Source organism: Uloborus diversus, chromosome 3 (assembly GCF_026930045.1).
Source record: "Uloborus diversus isolate 005 chromosome 3, Udiv.v.3.1, whole genome shotgun sequence".
NCBI lineage: Eukaryota > Metazoa > Arthropoda > Arachnida > Araneae > Uloboridae > Uloborus > Uloborus diversus.
Genome location: NC_072733.1, coordinates 190,282,182 through 190,302,186, shown reverse-complemented (window position 1 = coordinate 190,302,186; position 20,005 = coordinate 190,282,182). Strand labels below are relative to the sequence as shown.

At 34.3% G+C, this 20,005-nt stretch overlaps 1 protein-coding gene across 1 annotated transcript in view; it reads left to right on the top strand.

Annotated features, from left to right (window-relative positions):
• Positions 1-2,100: 2,100 nt before the first annotated feature.
• LOC129219099 (uncharacterized) overlaps positions 2,101-20,005 on the top strand; it is a 43,682-nt gene continuing 25,777 nt past the window's right edge. The window contains exons 1-3 of the mRNA XM_054853419.1: positions 2,101-2,122; positions 6,339-6,527; positions 9,989-10,147. Of these exons, the coding sequence (XP_054709394.1) occupies positions 2,101-2,122; positions 6,339-6,527; positions 9,989-10,147 (370 nt within the window). The remainder of the gene's footprint in view (positions 2,123-6,338; positions 6,528-9,988; positions 10,148-20,005) is intronic.

Sequence of the window (20,005 nt, the reverse complement as noted above, 5' to 3'; positions counted from 1 at the left end):
CAAAGACTACGTGAAGCACATTTTGTATTACAACATCGTGTGTGAGGGACATTATTTATGCCTCGACAGTAAATTGGAATCATACGACCCTAAAGGTTAGAGCGGTCATGACTAGTCTAATTTATTTGAACTTAACTTGTACATTTTCTTTTTATACTTCATGCATTTTCTTGCGTTGGTATAGAATAGAGAAAGCAATACAATTTGTTAAGGTTTATTTTTATAACCGAAACGCTTAGTGGAGTAACATGCGTATCATAAGGGAGAAAACGGCACGATTTGATAAAATAGGCGTTAAACTTTACGGCTTGGTGGTTTTTAGTCGCTGCAGTTTGCTTATTACGTAGCTGTACTGATGAAACGATGTTATTGCAAATTTTGAGTTATTCAGCTTTAATTTCATTTTTGCTGTCAGTTATAATTTCCAATTCAACTTCTTCAACTTGGGTAGAACTTGTCACATCATTGAAAATAAGATCAATTTGCAAGGTTAGAAAATATTTATTTAACGCATTATTATTTCAGAACTCTTCACCTTCTTTTGAATAATGACTGCTAACAATCATCAAGCAAAAAATTCCACTTGTTATGTACGAATTTGCTAACGTTACTACTACGATTATTAGATAGAAGTATACGGGTGGAGTTAAAATGGATTCCTTCTTAATTTTTCCAAGCATTTTTCATTGAAAATAAAGCGATTTTTCGTTTTTAAGTAGATTTCGTCCGCATGTGCTAACAGAAACTTTATAATGGGATTAAATGTTTATGATCGCAATGTGTAACTAATATTAATGTTATACATTGTTATAATTTGATAAAACTATGTGTAACGAATGTGTGTTCCATGTTAGAACTAGCTAATCGAACGCGAAGTAGTACCAGAAAAAGTAACAAATAAAAGTTTTCTAATTTCTACATTAAACGACTCCAAAAATACTACATGTTAAATTTCACGATTATCTAACAATTAAGTTTTTTTAATAATAATAACCACATTATGAAAACGACTGTTCTATAAATTCATATCCGAACCAACACATTCAAAACTGAATCAGCACAGATGGCACTATTTAAAGACCGGTGCTGAACTATACCAATCTTTATATGCTCATTTGCAGACCTATGAACCTTGATGAGATTTTTTTAACCTTATTTAATAAAAGGTCGGAATGTATGAAAAATGTTACCCGGAAAAATATTTTACTCTTAGCAAAGGTTGATTGAAAAGAATTCAAATTTTAATGGTGGTGCAGTGAATTCTTGTGCATTTCATTACTAATGGAGTTCCTAATAACAGTCCTTAGGTCATTTTAAGAAAATATTAACATCAAAAGTGTTCTTATTTATTTTCATATTTGTGTAAAAACATAAAATATTCTCTGTTTAGGCCTTTAATCCGGGTTATATTTGAACTTCTTGAGGCATAGGGGAAAGAAAAATTAGGGGTCCCCGTGCTATTTTATTTATTCCCACGCACATTATTTACATCGTGATTTTTTAAAAGGATATTTTCATATGTTTTAGTAAAATACTTGTTACATTACATGGAAGCGAAGTGCTCAAACTCGAGATAGGAATTCGCAGGCTTTTCGTTCTTTCTGAGATTTATTTCTCCACTACACTGCACTTTTTATAGATATATTACTGCTTGAGATTTTACACATGATTGAAATACTTGTAAAATAAAAGTACACAAAAGTTAATGCTACTATTTAAAGATCAAGATTAGTGCGGTCGCCACTCCCCACGCACGTGGTGACTAAACAAAAACAAGTGGCGGCTAGAAATATTAGTGTTATTAGCACCCTGTCGCCACGCTACACTACCTGTGATGGTATAGATGGATTCCAGTTTTTATAATACATTTTTCTTTTAAATGAATCCAATTGCATATTTAATACTTAATTATGCAGTTAACTTTAGTGCCACTAATTAGGTATATTAACCTATGTTTAAACTGATGTTTTTGAAAGTAGTTTTGCGCCTAACTATCTACTTGTAGAAATTTTAAAAGTTCCTACCACTGCAATCTCATTCATTTTTTATGTTTTTCCAACAGTATTCTGCTATGAGTTACCCGACTTGAGTCGTAGAAGAATGTACAAGAAGACTGATTGGGGTAAGTTTTATTTTGATGTTCATTTAGAATAAAAAAAGAGTAGATGAAGTAAAAGGTACATGGCAAAAATGTATTAAAGTGAAAAAAAAACAGCTTTTTTTTCCTAGTAGTGTTACATTAAAATCCTTTCTCTCTCATTTCAGATAGCTTTAAAAACAGAAATTCATTTCATTATGTTATTCTACTCTGTGTTGTTACTTAAATCCTTCACATAAAATATAGAATTTTTTTCACCAATGGATTTTTTTTAATAATTAAATTTTTAAAACTTTAAACTACAATGAAAATCCGCTTTTTTTTTTAGTTTGTTACAAATTAAAAAAGAAAATAAGTGTAGATTACTTTTCTACCACGTCAATATAGATTATTTCATGAATCGTACCGTTACATTAACTGCCATTTTTGAAAATATTAAGTACAGCTTTCACATGAAAATCGATGATTTTGTGAAAATAATGCCATAATAGTCTATGGTTGAACAACCGATTAAAAACATTTTTACTTGAAATTTACAAGTTTTAAACTTTTGTAAACACAGTTGATGCGAAAAATTCTCAATTTTGCCCCCTTATAAAAGTTTTTTCATACATGACATAGCATCGTTAAATGTCCACCAATGTTATTTCTTAGAAAACAGATTTTTGTGTCAGGTATCTGTGGATCTGTGGCACTCTTTTACCAGGGCCGGATTTACCAATAAGCTCATGAGCTTAGATGCCTCCATCTTTAAGAGGCCACCAACGTTATAGACCACACAGTAAATTATAAAATATCATTTTAATATGCTTATTATGATGCTCAAAGTGTATACCAAATCGCAATTGTAGCAAGAGTGATGTATAAAGGCAATATGGCATTTAACATCAAAACAGCCCTTTTTTGCTAGCTAGTATTTCGTTTAGGTAGTTTAAGCAGTCAGTGCATCCTAGCTTTATTGCATGCGAAATGACATAAAACCTGTGCATCTTCGATAATAGTATTCAAGGGGGCAACTACAAGGTGTCTGGATTACTGTCCTGAGATGTCAATACCGGGCCCTGCCTCTTACCATATAAAAGGATGGGCATTGGTGCCTTTATGGCTATTTTTGTAACCAAAGAGCGGGTGTAAGTTGTATTCGCATCCAGACTGAAAAAAAAACAGGTTTTATTGTTTATATAAATATTATTATTAATACTTCATTTTTTTCAAATTTTACCCTCCACTCAACTGAAATCGAAAAAATCTACTTCGAATCAAAATAAAGTTACAAAACATAAATGTTTCATTAAAAAACGTTTTATTTATTTATTTTTTTTTTTGAATGAAACACGTGAAGGGGATTATTGAAACTATAAATAGCAGAAATAAGCGGAAAACGTTTAGAACGGTTCTTTTTTCTTTTCTTTTGGTTTCATGCAACGCATCAACGCATCAATGATTGTGAAAGCATCTTGATTCATTTTGTTTTTTTAAACTGGCCGAGAAAAGAAATCACTTACTTGCCAGCCAAGCTGTACAATGCGTGGCCTATCGGATACACGAGATTTGATTTCAATATTAAAAACAGCAAATTGTTAATAGATCAATTTTATCATTTTTAACCCTTAGCTTTGAGTTTTTTTTTTTTCTTTTTTTGCGACGTAAATAGCTAAGTGGGGAGTATGTAACCTAGGGTGGTTTAAAAATACATGTAGGAAAAAGTTTATCCTCGATAACGGGCCACCCCTCAATAATTTTCGACTTGTGGATAGTAATATACTAGAAGAATTTCAGCTTCCTATTTCAACTCAAATACTCAACCCCCTCCCCCAAACTCCATAAGCTTGGGGAAGAGGGTTAAAAAATACATTGAACTGAAAAAAGCAATGCTACATATTAGAATATACAACAGTAATATGCATGTACATTGCAATAAAATAATCATTTACAAGAGAAAAAAAACAGCTGGGGAAATTAAATGTTTCTAAACTTGCTGCATTTTCTGTACTATGGCTAATGTTAAATTAAGGGGTCATTGGGAACGCTCGTAAAATTTGAGTAAAAAGCTAAAACTTTTACCATTCAATACTATTTGAAAATCTAAAAAAATAGGGGGTGGTCTGGTCTCTACTTGAAAAAAAAAATTAACTACCCTAATGTAACCCCATTATGATATTTTTTGTACACTCTACAAAAGTTATCAAATTGAAACAGGAAACTTCCAACGGTTTTTGCGTCATTTGTTTAAATACAACTTGGAAGAGGAGACGTTCTAATTTGACACAGTGCTAAAAACCATAATAGCAAATCAAGCCGACTTTCCTCATCCACTTCCACATACCGGGGATGTCTAGCATCTTATTAGAGCCAGACTGTAGTAAGCATTACATAATAATTAATCACTTTAAAAAAACTCAATATTTCGAAAAAGCATAAAAGCTTGGAAGAATTTTAGCTGATTTCTATTGCATACTTGCCAACATCCACTGAGGAAAAATCCATTAGATGATTACGACGGATTTTTCATTGTTATTCAGGGAAAAATATGGATTTTTTTACCATCTTTCTTAGTACAACCTAATGCTCCTTATATCAGCGGTTTTCAACCGGTGGACGAGCGGACCGGCACTGGTCTGCAGAAAAATTTGACCGTCCCTCAGCGATTTTTACGGTAACAAAAAATGTTCTTACTCAAGTAAAGAAAACACTATAGTAATAATAGTATTATCCAATACGACGTCTTTTACGTGCATTTTTTGATTAATTTTCGTAATTTTCTATGGTTTTTCAGCACCGTTAATTTCTCATGTATACAAAATTATTACAATATTCTTTACATTTAGATATTTCTAGCAACAGTTCTTTAACAACAAGTAAAGTTTTATTTATATATTTATTAATTCATTTATAATAATTATTATTTTGTGAAAAAGAAAAAAAAAAAGCTCCCAGCCTTTCGCAGTATTTTTTAACGAACATTTACCAATCCTCGAGTAGAAAGTTTTTTTTTTTTTTGCAAAAGAAAAAGGAAAAGAGGAAAAACCTCACCGGTCCGTAAAAAAAAATGTTCCTAAGGGTCCCCCAAATGCAAGGTTTTTTTTCTGACAGAAAAAGAAAAGAAGGCAAAAAAATAACATTACAGTTCCACGAATTTTTTTCAAAAGCTGTTGGTGGTCCGCGGGTCAAAAAAGGTTAAGAAACACTGCCTTACATTATGTACACAATCCAGAAAAATGATCAAAATCCAGGAATCTCTAAGAAAAACCAGTAGATTTGGCAGGTATGCTATTGGTTTCATTGAGGGAAGGAAATTTACCAGTATTTTCATTTTCTAAGCCACATTGTGTGCTGTCGGCACAGGGCCGGCTCTAGTACTGCTGCAACCCTAGGCGATATTGACAAGTGCCACCCACCTCCCATTTAATAACAGTTATATGAAATAATAATACATTAATAAAATAAAAATAATTGCAAAGTGCTTAAAATTAAAGTGAGTTTCAAGTTAAAATCCAAACTGGGTTTTGCATATCCAAGCACTAGTACACACTGTAAATTATTATTATTTTTTTAGCATTGAATCAGTGAATTTTATGACGCTGGAAACGTGTTCGTAATTTTAAAAAATATGTTTCAATTTCGAAATTTGCCACCCCTAAAATCTGCCGCCCTAGGTGGTCGACTAGGTCGCCTACCCCAAGAGCCGGGCCTGTGTCGGCAAAGCGGGAGAACCTCAACAATTGTACGGTCTCAAGCGTTACTAGGTGCACGTTCAAAATCATTACGTTCAATTATTACATTACGTCACTAACCAAAGACCTTTTCTAAATATCAAGGTTTTTCAGTCACCCATCGCCACATGGGGACTAAATAAAAAAGAGGCGGCTAAAAATATTTGCATCATTGTTCACTCGCTAGCCCCTTTTCCTAAATCTACCTGTGTTACCGATTGACGTTGAACACATTAATTATTATTAACCTTATTTAAACTAATTAATTTTTATGTTTTTGCAAAAAAATAAAAGCTAAGAGTGACTATTATGTTTGTTCAGTCAATATTTTCAATATTTAGTTCTTCTTTTTACTAAATAGTAGCGAATAACAAAAGGACTTGCGACTATTAAATTTGCCTCCACTCTCCAATGGTGACAAAAAAATGTCCTAATCTTCATATTTCTCTTTCAAAAAAAAGTTTCACATTTTACTTATTAATAAGTTTCATCAAGGCCCGTCTTTAAAATTGTTTGTTTCATTACAGGCTGCGTTCATCAAGGCAAATCGTATTCCAACGGCGCCACCGTAGAAGCCGAAAATCCGTGCCTCAACTGCACTTGCCAGAATGCTCTGCTTCTGTGCACTTTACGCGTCTGTCCAACCCTTATTCCTCCCCAACCGGGATGCATACCTACCAGGAACCCGAAAGAATGCTGCCCCTCCTGGATTTGTGGTAAGTTAAATTAGAATTCTTAACTTTTTTTTTTTAAGGAATCAAATTTAAGCAAACAAAGGAAAGCAGGATTCGGAAATGTAAAATGAAGGGGGATAGAGGGGGGGGGGGACTGGTTGTGGTAAATGAAAACAGAATTTCAAATTTTTTAATTTTAGATCCTTTCCTTTCTTTCGGATGAATAGAAGGATTAAAAAATAAAAAAATAAAAAAAAACTCTCTCCATACTCTTTGAGAGTAAACGGGTATGAAAATTTCAACTTTGTAGCCGTTTGTTAGCGAATATAATATCATATTTAAATTTACACCAGCGTGTTCCTTTTACCCCAGAGACTAAAAGGTAAATGGAAATAGTCATTTCCTTCCCTATGAGGTTGATGTGGGCAGATAACCGTAAAATAACACAATCACACTGGAAGCGTAAGAAGATCTACATCAACGATACTTAATTTAAGACCCACAGATTTTATACGAGTCACTGAACCTTCTAAATGTGATCAAAAATCATTTTAAAGGGAACATTTTTCAAAAAATCGAGCTATACGCTGAATTGTTATAAACACACACAAAAGTTCAATTTACATTAAAATAAATCTTCCAACAAAAAAAAAAGAGGAAAGACAGACTTAGTTGATTACACTTACCTCAGAGTGCAGTAGGCATGGGATAAATGGAAACACATAAATTACACGCATCAAAAATAGAAGGGAAAGTGACATTCATAACTAAAGATTTTTTGCAACCTTCCACGTAACAAACATAACTCGTTGAAACTAGAGTCTAGTTGAAGCCAGTTACTTAGCTCTTGAGGAATTGCTGGAAAAGAAAGTGTAATGTCACTATTTGAAAAACAACTGTTTTTGCAGTATCATTTTCAAACAGTGATGACGCCTGTACAATTGTTTGGAAGCACGTGAAACTCTCCGAATGTCTTATTATGTTGTCCCGTCTTCACTCACCAAAAGCTTTGTTTCAAAAATTACAATACAGTTTGTTTCAATTTACCCCAACCGACCCTACAGAGGACTAATTAAAAGTCTCTCTCAATCACACACATAACACAAATGTGTGTAACTGTGGGAAAGTGAGCTATTTCTTGCATTTAAAATTAGACATGCGCAAGTGTTATTTCCTGGGAGATTGTAGTCAATTACTGAAATGTTTCCTTATCATCTGGAAAGATTCTAATGTGAAAGATTATTGAGTATCACAAGACCATCTCTGAAGGGAAATAAGAGGCATTGAAAACTAAAAGCATTTATTACAGTTATGTAAAAAAAAAAAAAAACAGCCGACTTGAATGTCTTGAAACTGGATTTTCTTATATATCTTTTCTTTTCGTTTTTTTAACGAAGAAGAGATGGAACACTTTCTTTGGAGTTATGTGAAAAACTTTCCCCTCCACCCCTTTATCCTTCATTTTCTTTTTGTCTCTTATTGCTAAGCTATAACATTAAATAATAGCTTAGTTATTGAAATTATTTTGTAATAGGTTGTGAGCTAATGAAATAACTTAAATTTTGATCAAAAAATATATACTGGATTAAATTTCAATCAATTTCCCTTACTAGCGCAAAAAAACACCCTTTTCAAGGGGCGTTGTTTGGTCATAACCGACCTCACATGCATATAAAGTACCGTGTTTGATTTGTTACTAATGTTAAAACCAATAGAGCTCTGTGGGAGGGGGGAGGGGTTAAACCATCAACCTCCTGCCCTTTGCTACGTCACTGATCTCCCTCATGTTACTTGGAAGTAAAATACCATTTTTATTCCGCAAGCCTTGTTCAGTATTGCAAACAAATTTAAATGCTTAACCATTTTAAACCAATTTTCAAACTTTTCGCAAGAGAGACGAAAAGCCTTTCACTCTCCGCCCACTTCATTTCTCCAAAGATTTTGTTTTTTTAGTATGAAAAACATTTCTGTGTCTTCATTTTTTTTCCTTTTCAAATTAGCAATAGTATGGTGAATTATTTTTAAAAATAATTTGGATTGATCTGGTTTTGAAGTGAATGGGCCTTATTTTATTTTTTAAATTTTTTACTTAAATTCCAATTTAACTCATGTGGTTTCCTGCTTTTAAGCTTTGTTACTTGCTTATGCAATCAAAAATGTAGGTCGATTAAGCAATTCATTCTAATAATATTGTTGACGTTTCATGTCTTTCTTTTATCGTAGCCATTGGGTAGAATCGTAGATAGAGTTGGTTTTAAAATAAAACGGGGTTTTTGCAGCGGTGTTCGGCCCGGTTGTGATACTAAACAACTCATTTACAGATGAGTGACAAAATACTACCAACACTTATGAAATATGAAAAAAAAAAAAAAAGCTTTATAATAAGGTCTTGGACCGCCCATTGGTTTAATTACATATTTTATGTGACATGGAATTAATTCATGAATTTCGTAAACAACATTTTGGGGGCCACAAAATTTTACCGCTTAGGGCCTCCACTCCACTCGATCCGCCATTGCAATGTAGTAGAAATGTAGTTGAACAAAAGCATCTATCTTAGGAGTTCGGATGGGAACACTATAAAAGGTAAAGTTCATTATTACACGCTGATATCCTAACCCAGGCGCTGTTCAAAGATTAAAAAAAAAAAAATGTAACACAAATACGGCTCCTAGTAATGAAATCAGTCTGGCCTTTTTTTGTGGTCAGTTAGCTTTCATGGTACCGCCAGTTATAAAACCCTCTCTGTTTCCAAGAGCATGAAGCACTGTCGACAAAAGAAACAGTATGTCCATTTATTCTTTTAACAAAGTAGAAAGAAAAGGAACTGCGAATGTCCACATGTGTCGGACCGTCCAGTGCGGATGGAGTTTACAAAGTACTGTAATTGATCTCCCCCCCCCCTCCCGCTCTAAAACATTTTGTGATCCGACCGTCGGGGGACTTTTAGGCTGAATGCATGTTTGACCGCAGTAAAAATGGAAGAAAAAGATAAGGACCCTATAATATACTGGGAAGAAAAGTTAGTGGAAAGAAAGAAGAGAGCAGGGATGAGGATGAGGAAGTTTTAACTTTTTCACCTTGATGCTTGAAAATTTTTGGTTGGAAAATAAATCAAATTTTTCATTTTTTTCACTTTTGAACTTCAATATTTCTTGGGGCCCCTAAAAACTTTCGGGGCCCCTAGGCGGGTGCATACATTGCCTATTTAGTAATCCGGCTCTAACACAGGTAAGTCATTATTGCGTTTTTCAGAACTTATGGTAAGCGCATTCAAAAACTGACTGCTGTTGAACGACTGACACCTTACCTTTCATAAGCGCTTAATGTCCGACTAGAAGACAACGTGAAGTGTGCTGCTTCTTTGAAATAGACTATGCCTTTTCAAAAGGTGTACGTATTAATTTGTCATCCATTTGCATATTAAAATGATTTATTGAAAAATTTTCAAATAAAACATGGTTAATTGGGGACAACTTAACAACATCCCACAACTGTTTCAGGAAAGGAACTTAAAACTACTCCTGCTCCTGACGATACTGTGGAACTGCGACCCACGTTCCAACCTGAAATGGTGACACCAATGGCAAACGACAGTACGCTCTTTATTACATCTGAAATGCCGGACTTTGGCCAAGATCTTCAGCCCAATACCTCAAAAGGTGAGACATTAAGATACCTTTAAAACTTTGAAATGCTACCAAATATAGGCGGCTCGTGCGGAAGGACAAGGAGGGCAAATGCCCCCTCACTTCAAAAGTGAAGAAACCTTGCCCTTCCCTTTATCACAGCTCCTAATTAACGTCTGATCAAAAAATAATTATGTCACTGGTCACACAGATTTAAAGAACCTAATTGATTTAATAAGTGTGTGTTTCATATTTTTCTTACGTTATTTCGTAAAAACTAAGGGGCCCCGAAACCTGCTCGTTATGCTCGCCAACACCCGTTCGCCACCTGTGGCTGCTCCATTGTACTAAAGGGAACGTGGTGTAACTACTGCCAATTCCCCCTGTATTAAAGTCGCGAGCCAGTTTTGAAACTGGTTCGCATGCAGTTGACAAAAGCGACGACGGCAAAACATAGCGTTTTCCGCAGCGGAGCCATTCAAAACATTTTATATTTTCATCAGAATAAATTTTTAAATTTAAAATTTTTCAAGCGATTTTTTGCGTAACACATATTTGATGAAAGGAAACAGATGTCGTCGAAAAGTTTGATTGTTTAAACATTTGTTTTATCGTGCTTTAGATTCTAATAATAACACTGAAAATATTAGTTACTTTTAAGATTTTTTTAGGGGTTAAAGTTTAGGTTTTACGCAAAATTATTATTTATCGTCAGCATTTATTATAATTTTTGAGAGTAGGTATATTGTATAATGCAATTTATTTTTTAGTACATTTTATTTTGTTTAATGTAAATATGTGAGTATTACGTTGTAGTTTAGCAGATAGATTTTCTAGTATAAATTTTCTATTGTGAATACCACTACTCATTATTTATTTCACTTAATGTTAATGTATAACAGTTCAATTTCATAATTGAACAGAGCGTTGCGCATAGGCTTTTTATTTTTAAACATTATTTAATACATTGGCAAATTTAAGGAAAAAATTGGAACTTTTGATATTATGCATTAAGTATATCAATTTTACATTTTAAAACTATATTAAAACATTTTATAATGACTTGCTAAGCAATTTTAGTTGAAACACGAAATAAGTTTTAAAAATGCATTCATCAAGTCCAACAGAATGAAAACTTGTAGTTATTATAGATATTTCCTAAGTACCTAGATTCCAATAAATAACTTGCTTTTTCAGTTTCACAGAACTCTTTCGGCAATAATTTCTGTAGATATTTGCTTTCAAAGATTCTGACCTATTAAGTTCTTTTTTTTTTGAGCAATCACGATTGCTTATTGTTCTCATTTGACCGTTTTTGATGTTCCGTGCCTTTTTCAGCTTAGACGAGAAGCCTCTGCAGCACCACCGCCCACCGTCCTCTGCAGGCGGCGCGGCGCGGCTGCTCCGATCCTGAGCTATCCGCTTCTCCTGGTCGGAGGCGTCCATGTCCTACACACACGCACGCTCACACATACACACACAGACGCCTACGTGCATACACACAGGTCTACGCACACACTTACACACACAACTATGCACACGTAACCGCCCAGGAGGAGCGGCAGGCTTGGGGGGGACAGGAGCTGTTTCTAGAAACAATAACTCCAATGAGTAGGATCCTGTCTCAGTTCGTGATTGCGAAAAACATAATTTGAATTCAAAATTTCAGAATTCAAATTAATTTTTTTTATATATATATTTTTTTTCTAATTGTATGTAATTATGTTCTCAAGACTTAAAAGTAAAAACCCTTAAAGAGAAAACTTTATTAATGTTATTTCAAATTTCATAGGGTGTTTAAATAACAATTTGGGAGAAAAAAGGAGTTAATGCTTTTTCATTATAAAAATTGTTTGTGACGAAATAAAGAAGCATTTTTTTTTTCGTGTGAACGAAGGATCTTTTTTCAAAACTTATGGTTCTTTAACACTGATAAATTCTTCCTGCATGTTGATCAAAATAGATTTCCCGAACCAGATTGCCATGCCGTCTACGCTCCTGTCAAAGGAAGGGTGGGGAGAAATCGGCTCACGTTGCCTTCAGCAGTCATTTCATCTTCCTTCCTGTTCAAAGGGTGGCTTGGTCCCTTACAACAGGGGTGCCCACCTAAGAGGGGGGAGGTCATGGCGCAGACTGCGCTATTGAAATTGGGGGGGGGGTATTTTTCTCATTTTCAGGGGGTCTCTTGTGTTGGGGGGGCTTCGCGGGATTGATGGAGGTGCGCCCTTGCCCTTAGGGGGCTGGTGGGGGCATCCTTGCTTACAGGGACGTAACCAGAGGGGCGTCAGATTTTAAAGACGCTAAACTAACGAAGTGCAAGAACAAATTTTACTCCGGGAAAACTAAGGAAATAGAAATAATAGCATCTGTGAAGACAGCCAAAAAAATATACAGAAACTAAATACAGAAAGAAAGACAGCATGGAAGGGAAGAATGTCTAGAATGGACTGAAATTTTGGAATGCTTTACTTTTTTCTTCATTACATGCTAAATACGAAGTGCATTTAAAATTTCAAACTTGCGCGACTGCTAGAACTGTCTTAGATTTTTGATGATCCTGTCTGCCATCATCTGTCAGTGACGAAATTCAAGAACTTCGACTGGCAATAATTCGTTAACTATTAGTATAAAAAGAAAAGAAACTTTCTAATATAGCTCGATATCGTATGTTCTCTTAGTTACTAAAAGTTCAGGCTTCTAGCTTTATCCACAACGAAGTTACAAGCTGGGCCTGATTACTGAATAGGCCAATTAGGTTCTGGCCTAGGGCCCCTAATATTTAAGGGCTTTCAAATGGCAGAAATTGCTTTAGTCTATGACTGAAATTGTTTCAGCCATCGGCTTAAGTTACAAGTTTGAATACAGCCCCCCCCCCCCAAAAAAAAAGTATTCAGCCAAGGGCCCCTCGATTTCTTAATCGTGCCCTGGTTACACTAGGGTCAAAAGTGCCGATAGCTGCTTCGAAAAAAGGATGGTGCGGCTATGCGCTTATTTGACTCGACTTGGCGGAGGCACTTTAGTGCCTCCGCCAAGTCTAGTTGACTCTAGTTCGCCAGATCTAGTTTAAAGTTTTGCCACAACAAGGCGCTTTAACGACGCAAAAAAGGAAGACACAAGTTTTAAAATTTTCTTTTTTAAATTTTAAAGTTAAAGCAAAAACAGTTTAAGTCTACATACGCATATTCCAATAGTTTCGTGCATAACCATACAGAGTAAATCAGTTATCAGATCAACTCCTAAGCGTCGATGCAGTAACATTCAAAAACAGGAAATAAAATCCCTATAGCTTGAAAGATATTCATGCGCAAAACTTACAAAAGGAAAATTCAGATTTTTTTTAGGTTTAGTAAACATACACGGATCAAGTCAGAAAGAAATGAATCACATTTCATTGACGAATATTATCATGTGGCATGTGGGCAGGGCTCTAGCAATTTTGCCGCCCCAGGCGATGTTGACGACTGCCTCCCCCCCCCTCGTCTTAATAATATATTTATCTATCTATATATATATAGTCATCGAGCATACTCTCACGTATTGCTGGCAATTTGGGCTGCAAAGAAAAAAAACTAAGCAACTAATTTCAGTTAATTATTTTTATTTTCTTTCTTTACTTCTTTTTTTTTTTTCCTACTCACATATTAACCTCAAGAAATTTGCCACCTCTAAAATCTGCCGCCCTAGGCAGTGGCGCAGGTCTCCTTCCCCAGGAGCCGGACCTGCATGTGGCTAAGGCTTAAAGGGAATTTAATTCTCGAACTTCAAATCGAGTAACAGCCGCTATAGAAGAGAAAGAACGGCAAGAGCAAGAAAACGGAGAAAACAAGAAAGTTTTTCCTCGCTTGCATGACAGTAGTGCTGCCATCTACTGTTGTTAAATATAACTTCAAACGATCAGTACACGTAATTAAACAAATGCAGAGATTGTTTAAAATAAAGCAGCGGTGATTGGGAGAGGGGGGGGGGGGGGGCATCCGCTCACCACCCACTTTTTATGGTTAATTTCTTTACTTTATTTTCCAGTTTCGAAGCCAAAACTAGAAATTATTTTACAAAAAAGCAGAAATGTCGAAAGTTTTAGATTATAATTATTTATTATAACTTTGTATAGTCGACCTCGCTTAACCGAATATCGTTTGTTCCAAGAAATATTATTCGATTAAGCGGGGCATTTGATTAAGCGGGAAATTTTATTTACCTTTCTAAATTGACAATATTTGTCTTAAAGCTTAATAATAATAAATACATCGCTATATAAAGGAAATAATGTCATTGCTAAAAAGATGCTGAAGATAAATCAACAACAAAATAGTTCAATAATTAGTACATATATTACAAGTACATTTGAAAATTATAAAAAGTAACTTACAAATTGAGTCATGAAATCTTTGTTTTAGAACCTTTTTTCAGTACACACATTATTATTATTATTTTTTTTTTAATATTCCACTATAGGGGATTGCTTGCTCAAGGTGTCTTTTTTGGAACACTTTTCTGACTCTCTCTTTCCCCTCCTCGTTAATAGTATCTTACAATTAATCCTTATTAATTTATCATCGTCTAAAATGGGTATATGTATTTATTTGAGTTATTTAATGTAGTTATCGACTGCACTAGGTTTTTCTTTCTTTCTTTTTTTTTTTTTGTAATGACAAAAACAAAAAAAAAAGATAGAATAGAGGAAATGTTTTGATGAAATTTGAATGTTGTTTTTCTCATTTGTTGTCAGCGATAAATATTACTTAATATTTTAAAGTCAATAATTGTTACTACTTATTTTTTTCTAATTTATTTTAAAAAATTTCCCAATAAAAATACTTGCAAAAGCTGATTAATATTATTTGATTATCCGGTGAAATTATTCGATTAAGCGGGGATCTTTAACATTGCGTCCATGAGGAAATATTCGGTACCGGGAGGTTTTCTTCGTATAAGCGGGGTATTCGTTTATCCATTACCCTATTAAGCAGGTTTGTTTACGAAACATTATTTAGCACAAGCAGTAACTTTAAGTTCATGTATTCATTGTTTAGATATTAGTAAATCAATTGTTTTACTTAAACTAGCCATACTTGCTTAATGAAATTATTACCAAGTGTTTGGGACATCTCAAAATACTTAGGGGTAAATAACGTAAGTCTAATTCACGGGTAAGTGTTTATTCGAGGAGAGTTGGAGTACATAATTCATCAAAATCTAAAGAAAAACGTGAGTTAAGCTGTTAAATTTGCATCAATTACTACTCATATGCTCTCAAAACCTGCCTAAGCAATGTTTTGTACTTGTTTTATTCTTTCATTTTTATGCTGCTGCTAAAAATCCTATGGTTTTTAGATTTTCTTTTTTGCCCCCCCCCCCCCCTCTTTTCAGTGCCAATCACCGCCTCTGAAATTAAGTAGTGGTCGGAGTAGCGCGCTTACTACAAGCCGCAGCGTCACTACTTGTAGTGACGCTGTTGCTGCTGTTGCTACAGTTTTTGGCAGTTTGTAGTGACTACTTTAAAAACATAAAAAATAACGTAGTAAGTAGTGAGACTCAAAAAAAAAAAAAAAAAAAGTTTGTAGCCGTAGCGGATTTCTGGAAACTACTTTCAACTAAAGTTTAAAAACCAAAAAAAAAAGATTCAAACGAATCTGCCTAGTGCGAAGGTTACGCAAGTACATCAGCGGACGCAATAAGAAATAAGAGTCATATAAAAATACGAAAATGACCTCAGACCAGTCCCGGATCTACGATTTTTCCGAACCGGAGAAAAAACTTGAAAATTTCGCCCTTACCTATCTTCATTCAAAATTTTATAACTAATTTCATTACAAAAACACAGAAATAGGATGAATTTGCCACACCCTAGAAGTTGCCGTCCGGAGCAAGGGCCCCGGCTTGCTCCCTTTTAAATCCGGCACTGCCTCAGACATATCATTTTAACGTCATTGGCTTTCTTGGCATCGTAATTTTCATATTTGGCTAATATTCGCAATCAATAAAGCTTCGTTTAGAAGGAGAAATGCAAGCGAACAAGCGATAACTGTCAATTTAACAGCTCGTTTACTGGCAGCCAAGAATGATCCGTAAATGAGCGTTTTAGATTTCATTCGGATTATTGTTCCTCTATTCAACAAATATTGAAGCTACTGTAAATGTTAGAGAAGAGGATGGGGCAGGTTAACAATATTACAATGTTACAGAAAAGTATGAAAACGGAAATTTATTTGCCTTTCATGCAAACTTCGCCCGTAAAGCAAAAAGCTCTTGGTGTCACAAGTCATCCGCACATAATTTAGAATTGCACGTTGCAGTAAATTCAACTTTCTTAATTAGTAAAAACAGTAAGTTGACACCTTAAGCCAGGACTAAGGAAGATCTACAGGCCGCACGGTTATGCCATCTAGAGACTGCAATATCATCCTGGTTATGGACTCATCAGTGTGCAATAGACAATAACCGAGGTGGAGGCGAATGTCATCTCATTTTGAAGTTGAGAGAGCCAACAAACTGGTAGCTGAAGTAAATTTAGCACACCAGCGAGAGTCCGAGAAAGTGGTATGGTTCAACTCGTCAATTGAAGACAAAACATGGGTATTAAGCTAAATTTACTTCAGCTTCCAGTTTGTTGCAACTCTCAGCTTCAATGAGATGACATCTGCCTTCAGACAGGTTATTGTCAATTCCAGACAGATGAGTCCATAACAAGGACAAAGCTGCTGTCTCTAAATGGCATAACCGGACTGTCGGTGTATTGCATGTAGTTCTGCCTTAGCCTTGGCTTAAGGGTGGTAACTTATTGTTTAATACCCAAGCTTTGCCTTCAATTAAAGAGTTAAACCGTACCATTGCTGTGAACTCTCGCTGGCGTGCCAAGTTTATTTTGGCTACCAGTTTGTTGTTACTCTTAGCTTCAATGAGACAAGTTTAAATACTGGTTATCCCTCTTTGAATTGGAGGGGGGGGGATAAAGGTGTCGGATATCCGAGAGAGACTCATATTCAAAACTTCAAAAAGATAAAGATTGAAAGAAAACAATGGTTCAAATGCTGTATCTATCTTTCATATTATATGTGTATGAAATTTATCATTCTAAACCATTTCTTACGTTTTTTTTTCCCCATCATCCATCAACTTTTTTATGCCTTTCTTAACAGCGGATAAGATTTACACTACCCATGTTTGAAAAATTACAGCATTTCAAAATTTTTTTTGAAACTAACGTGAAAAGTTGATTCCAAATATCCCGACTAACTAATATTTTTTGTTACTACTGACTGCATTATTTTTTATAGTAGTGTATTACATTATTAACTACGAAAAAAAAAATAACTACTTGTGGCACACTGGTTCCAACCAGTGGCGTACTTATAGGTTCTAGCTCCCCTGGAAGTCTTCAAGAATAGCACCCCCCTTCCCCCGTCAGCACTAATTCATTAAAAATTCATCAAAACCAGTAACATTAGCGAGTCATTTGTAAAACGTAAAAAGTGTTCAGTAGGGTGTCCTCCCCCCCCCCCAAAAAAAAACCCCGAGAGTCAATATTTCAAGCCGCACATCCTCTAATATTTTTCATTTTAGGACAAAACAATTGTAAAAAAAGTGTCATATAATTTAAAAAACGGCAACCCGTGCCAACATGCGCCCGAAAGTGTAAAGCCAGCCCTGTGTAGTAGGCCGAATAGAAATAAAAAATAATTTGGAAGTTCGAAATTTCTTTTTGATGAAACGTTGTCCCTATATAGCCCCACATGTACCACAAAAATATTTATCCAAATTAAAAAATATTTATCCAAATTAAAAAATATTTTTGTGTCCATCAGGTGGCCTAAAATGTATGATTTTCTTCAAAAAATGGATTTTTTAAATTTAATTTTTAAAAAAGTAGATGCCCATTTCAATAAAATATCAAGCTTAAAAATCATTAGCGAACACATTTTCAAATCAACATTTGCAAATGAGTAATTTAAAAAAAAAATGTATTTATAAAATGAAAAATTTAACTTTAATTTGAAAAAATCCATATTTTAAGTATTATGTGGGAGACTTAAAAATTGCAAGGTAGCAAAAATTTCTATTTAGCGCTAAGCACCGAGTTTACTGTTGAAGTTTCTCTTCTTAAAATTTCACTCACAATTTTTATAAAAATGTATAGAAAAAAAATCAATATTTTGAAGAAAATTACAAGTTTTAGGCCTTCTGCTGGTCACTAAAATATTTTTCAACTTGAATAAATATTTTTGTGGTACATGCGGGGCTATAAGGGCAACATTTCATCAACATGAAATTTCGAAATTCCAAAAAAAAAAAAAAAAAAAATATTTTCGATTCGGCCTAGTATACACTTTCAGGCGCAAGTAGGCACCGGTTGTCGTTGTTCAAATTAAATGCAACTTTTTTTACAATTGTTTCGACCTAAAAGGAAAAATATAAGAAGGTGTGCGACTTGAAACACCAACTTTCATTTCTTTTTTGGGGGGAGGGGGGGCCACCTTAGTGTTTATCCTTGTGACCCAAAGATAGAGTGCATTTTTCATCTCTATATCAATGATTTTTTTTTTCAAAAGGGCATTAACTTGGACTTTTTTTTTTTTAATACGCGAGAAGAATAGTAAGTATAAATAAACATAATTTAACACAGTTAGTACGGGGAAGAAAAATAATTTAAGAATAAAATGAAAGTAAAAACATTGTAAAGATTCTATTATGATTGGGAAAATGAAAGGCACAGTACAAAAAGTAAAAGTAAAACTTTACTCGGTCTCCTATTTCAGGCAGAGCAGTCGCACGAGCAAAACTGATGGTATACATGATATTCATTAAGGTGATCTTAACTTTTCCGTCTGAAATTTTTTTTAAACCAAATTAATTAAAGCTGAAAACCAGTCGTCATTACTTTTTTGTACAGATATCCATTTTCATTCCTCTTGCAAAACGTCTTGATGTTCAATTTCTGGGAAGGTTCCTATTTTTTTTACTTTTCCATTGAGAATTTCCACAAATTATTTCATATCAGTATTCCCTAGAATACATACATGGTTTCTTTCATCGGTATACCGTAATCAGACATTCAACGACAATTCCAACTCAAAGAATATATATTACTTTTAAGCTCGAACAGATATAAATGCTTCGGTTTTCGTGTTGTTTCAATAATATTATAAATCTATTGTATAATTAATATTCATAAATACGTATATTGTACGATAGAATTTTAATCTCCTTCCCTCCCTCAACTCTCAAAAAAAGTTCTACGAAGAAAGATTCTATTTTAATATTTTTCTGTGATATAATTTTTTTTTTTTTGAGTTTTAGAATGAAATTCGAGCATTAATTTCAAAATTATCGCCATTAAATTTCATGCAAGAAAATAGAACCTGGTTAGTGTCAGAGTGTCACAAAAGAGTACATTATTCCTCTGCAATCTGAAGCGTTGTCGATATCAATTTAAAACATAACGTATCGCTTTTCATTCGTCCTCAACGAACATGAGCTACACCCTATTATTGATAGAGCAATTTTTAGGGGGGAAAAATTCAAGTAATATATTTATTTAGCTTCTGGATGAATGATTTACATAAGGTCCCAAAATAATTCTTCACCCCTCAATAAAAAAAAAAGCCGTTTAGCTCAGTACAACCAATCACTCGTTATCATAACATAGCATTTCTAAAAAGAATGAAAGCTGGCACTTCTAGGACAACACCATTTCAAAACTTGTACAAACATCTAATTTATATCGTCATCGAAACTTGTGAGGAAGAAATCGGTATCCTCAACAGCTTCCTTACCACATCCGCTTCCACCTAGATACTGGATAGTTACTTTTTTTTTCGAATCAGTAGTAAAACAATAATAACCCCAGTGTTGATTTTTGAAGACATTTCCTTTTTCATTCTTTGAAAAGAT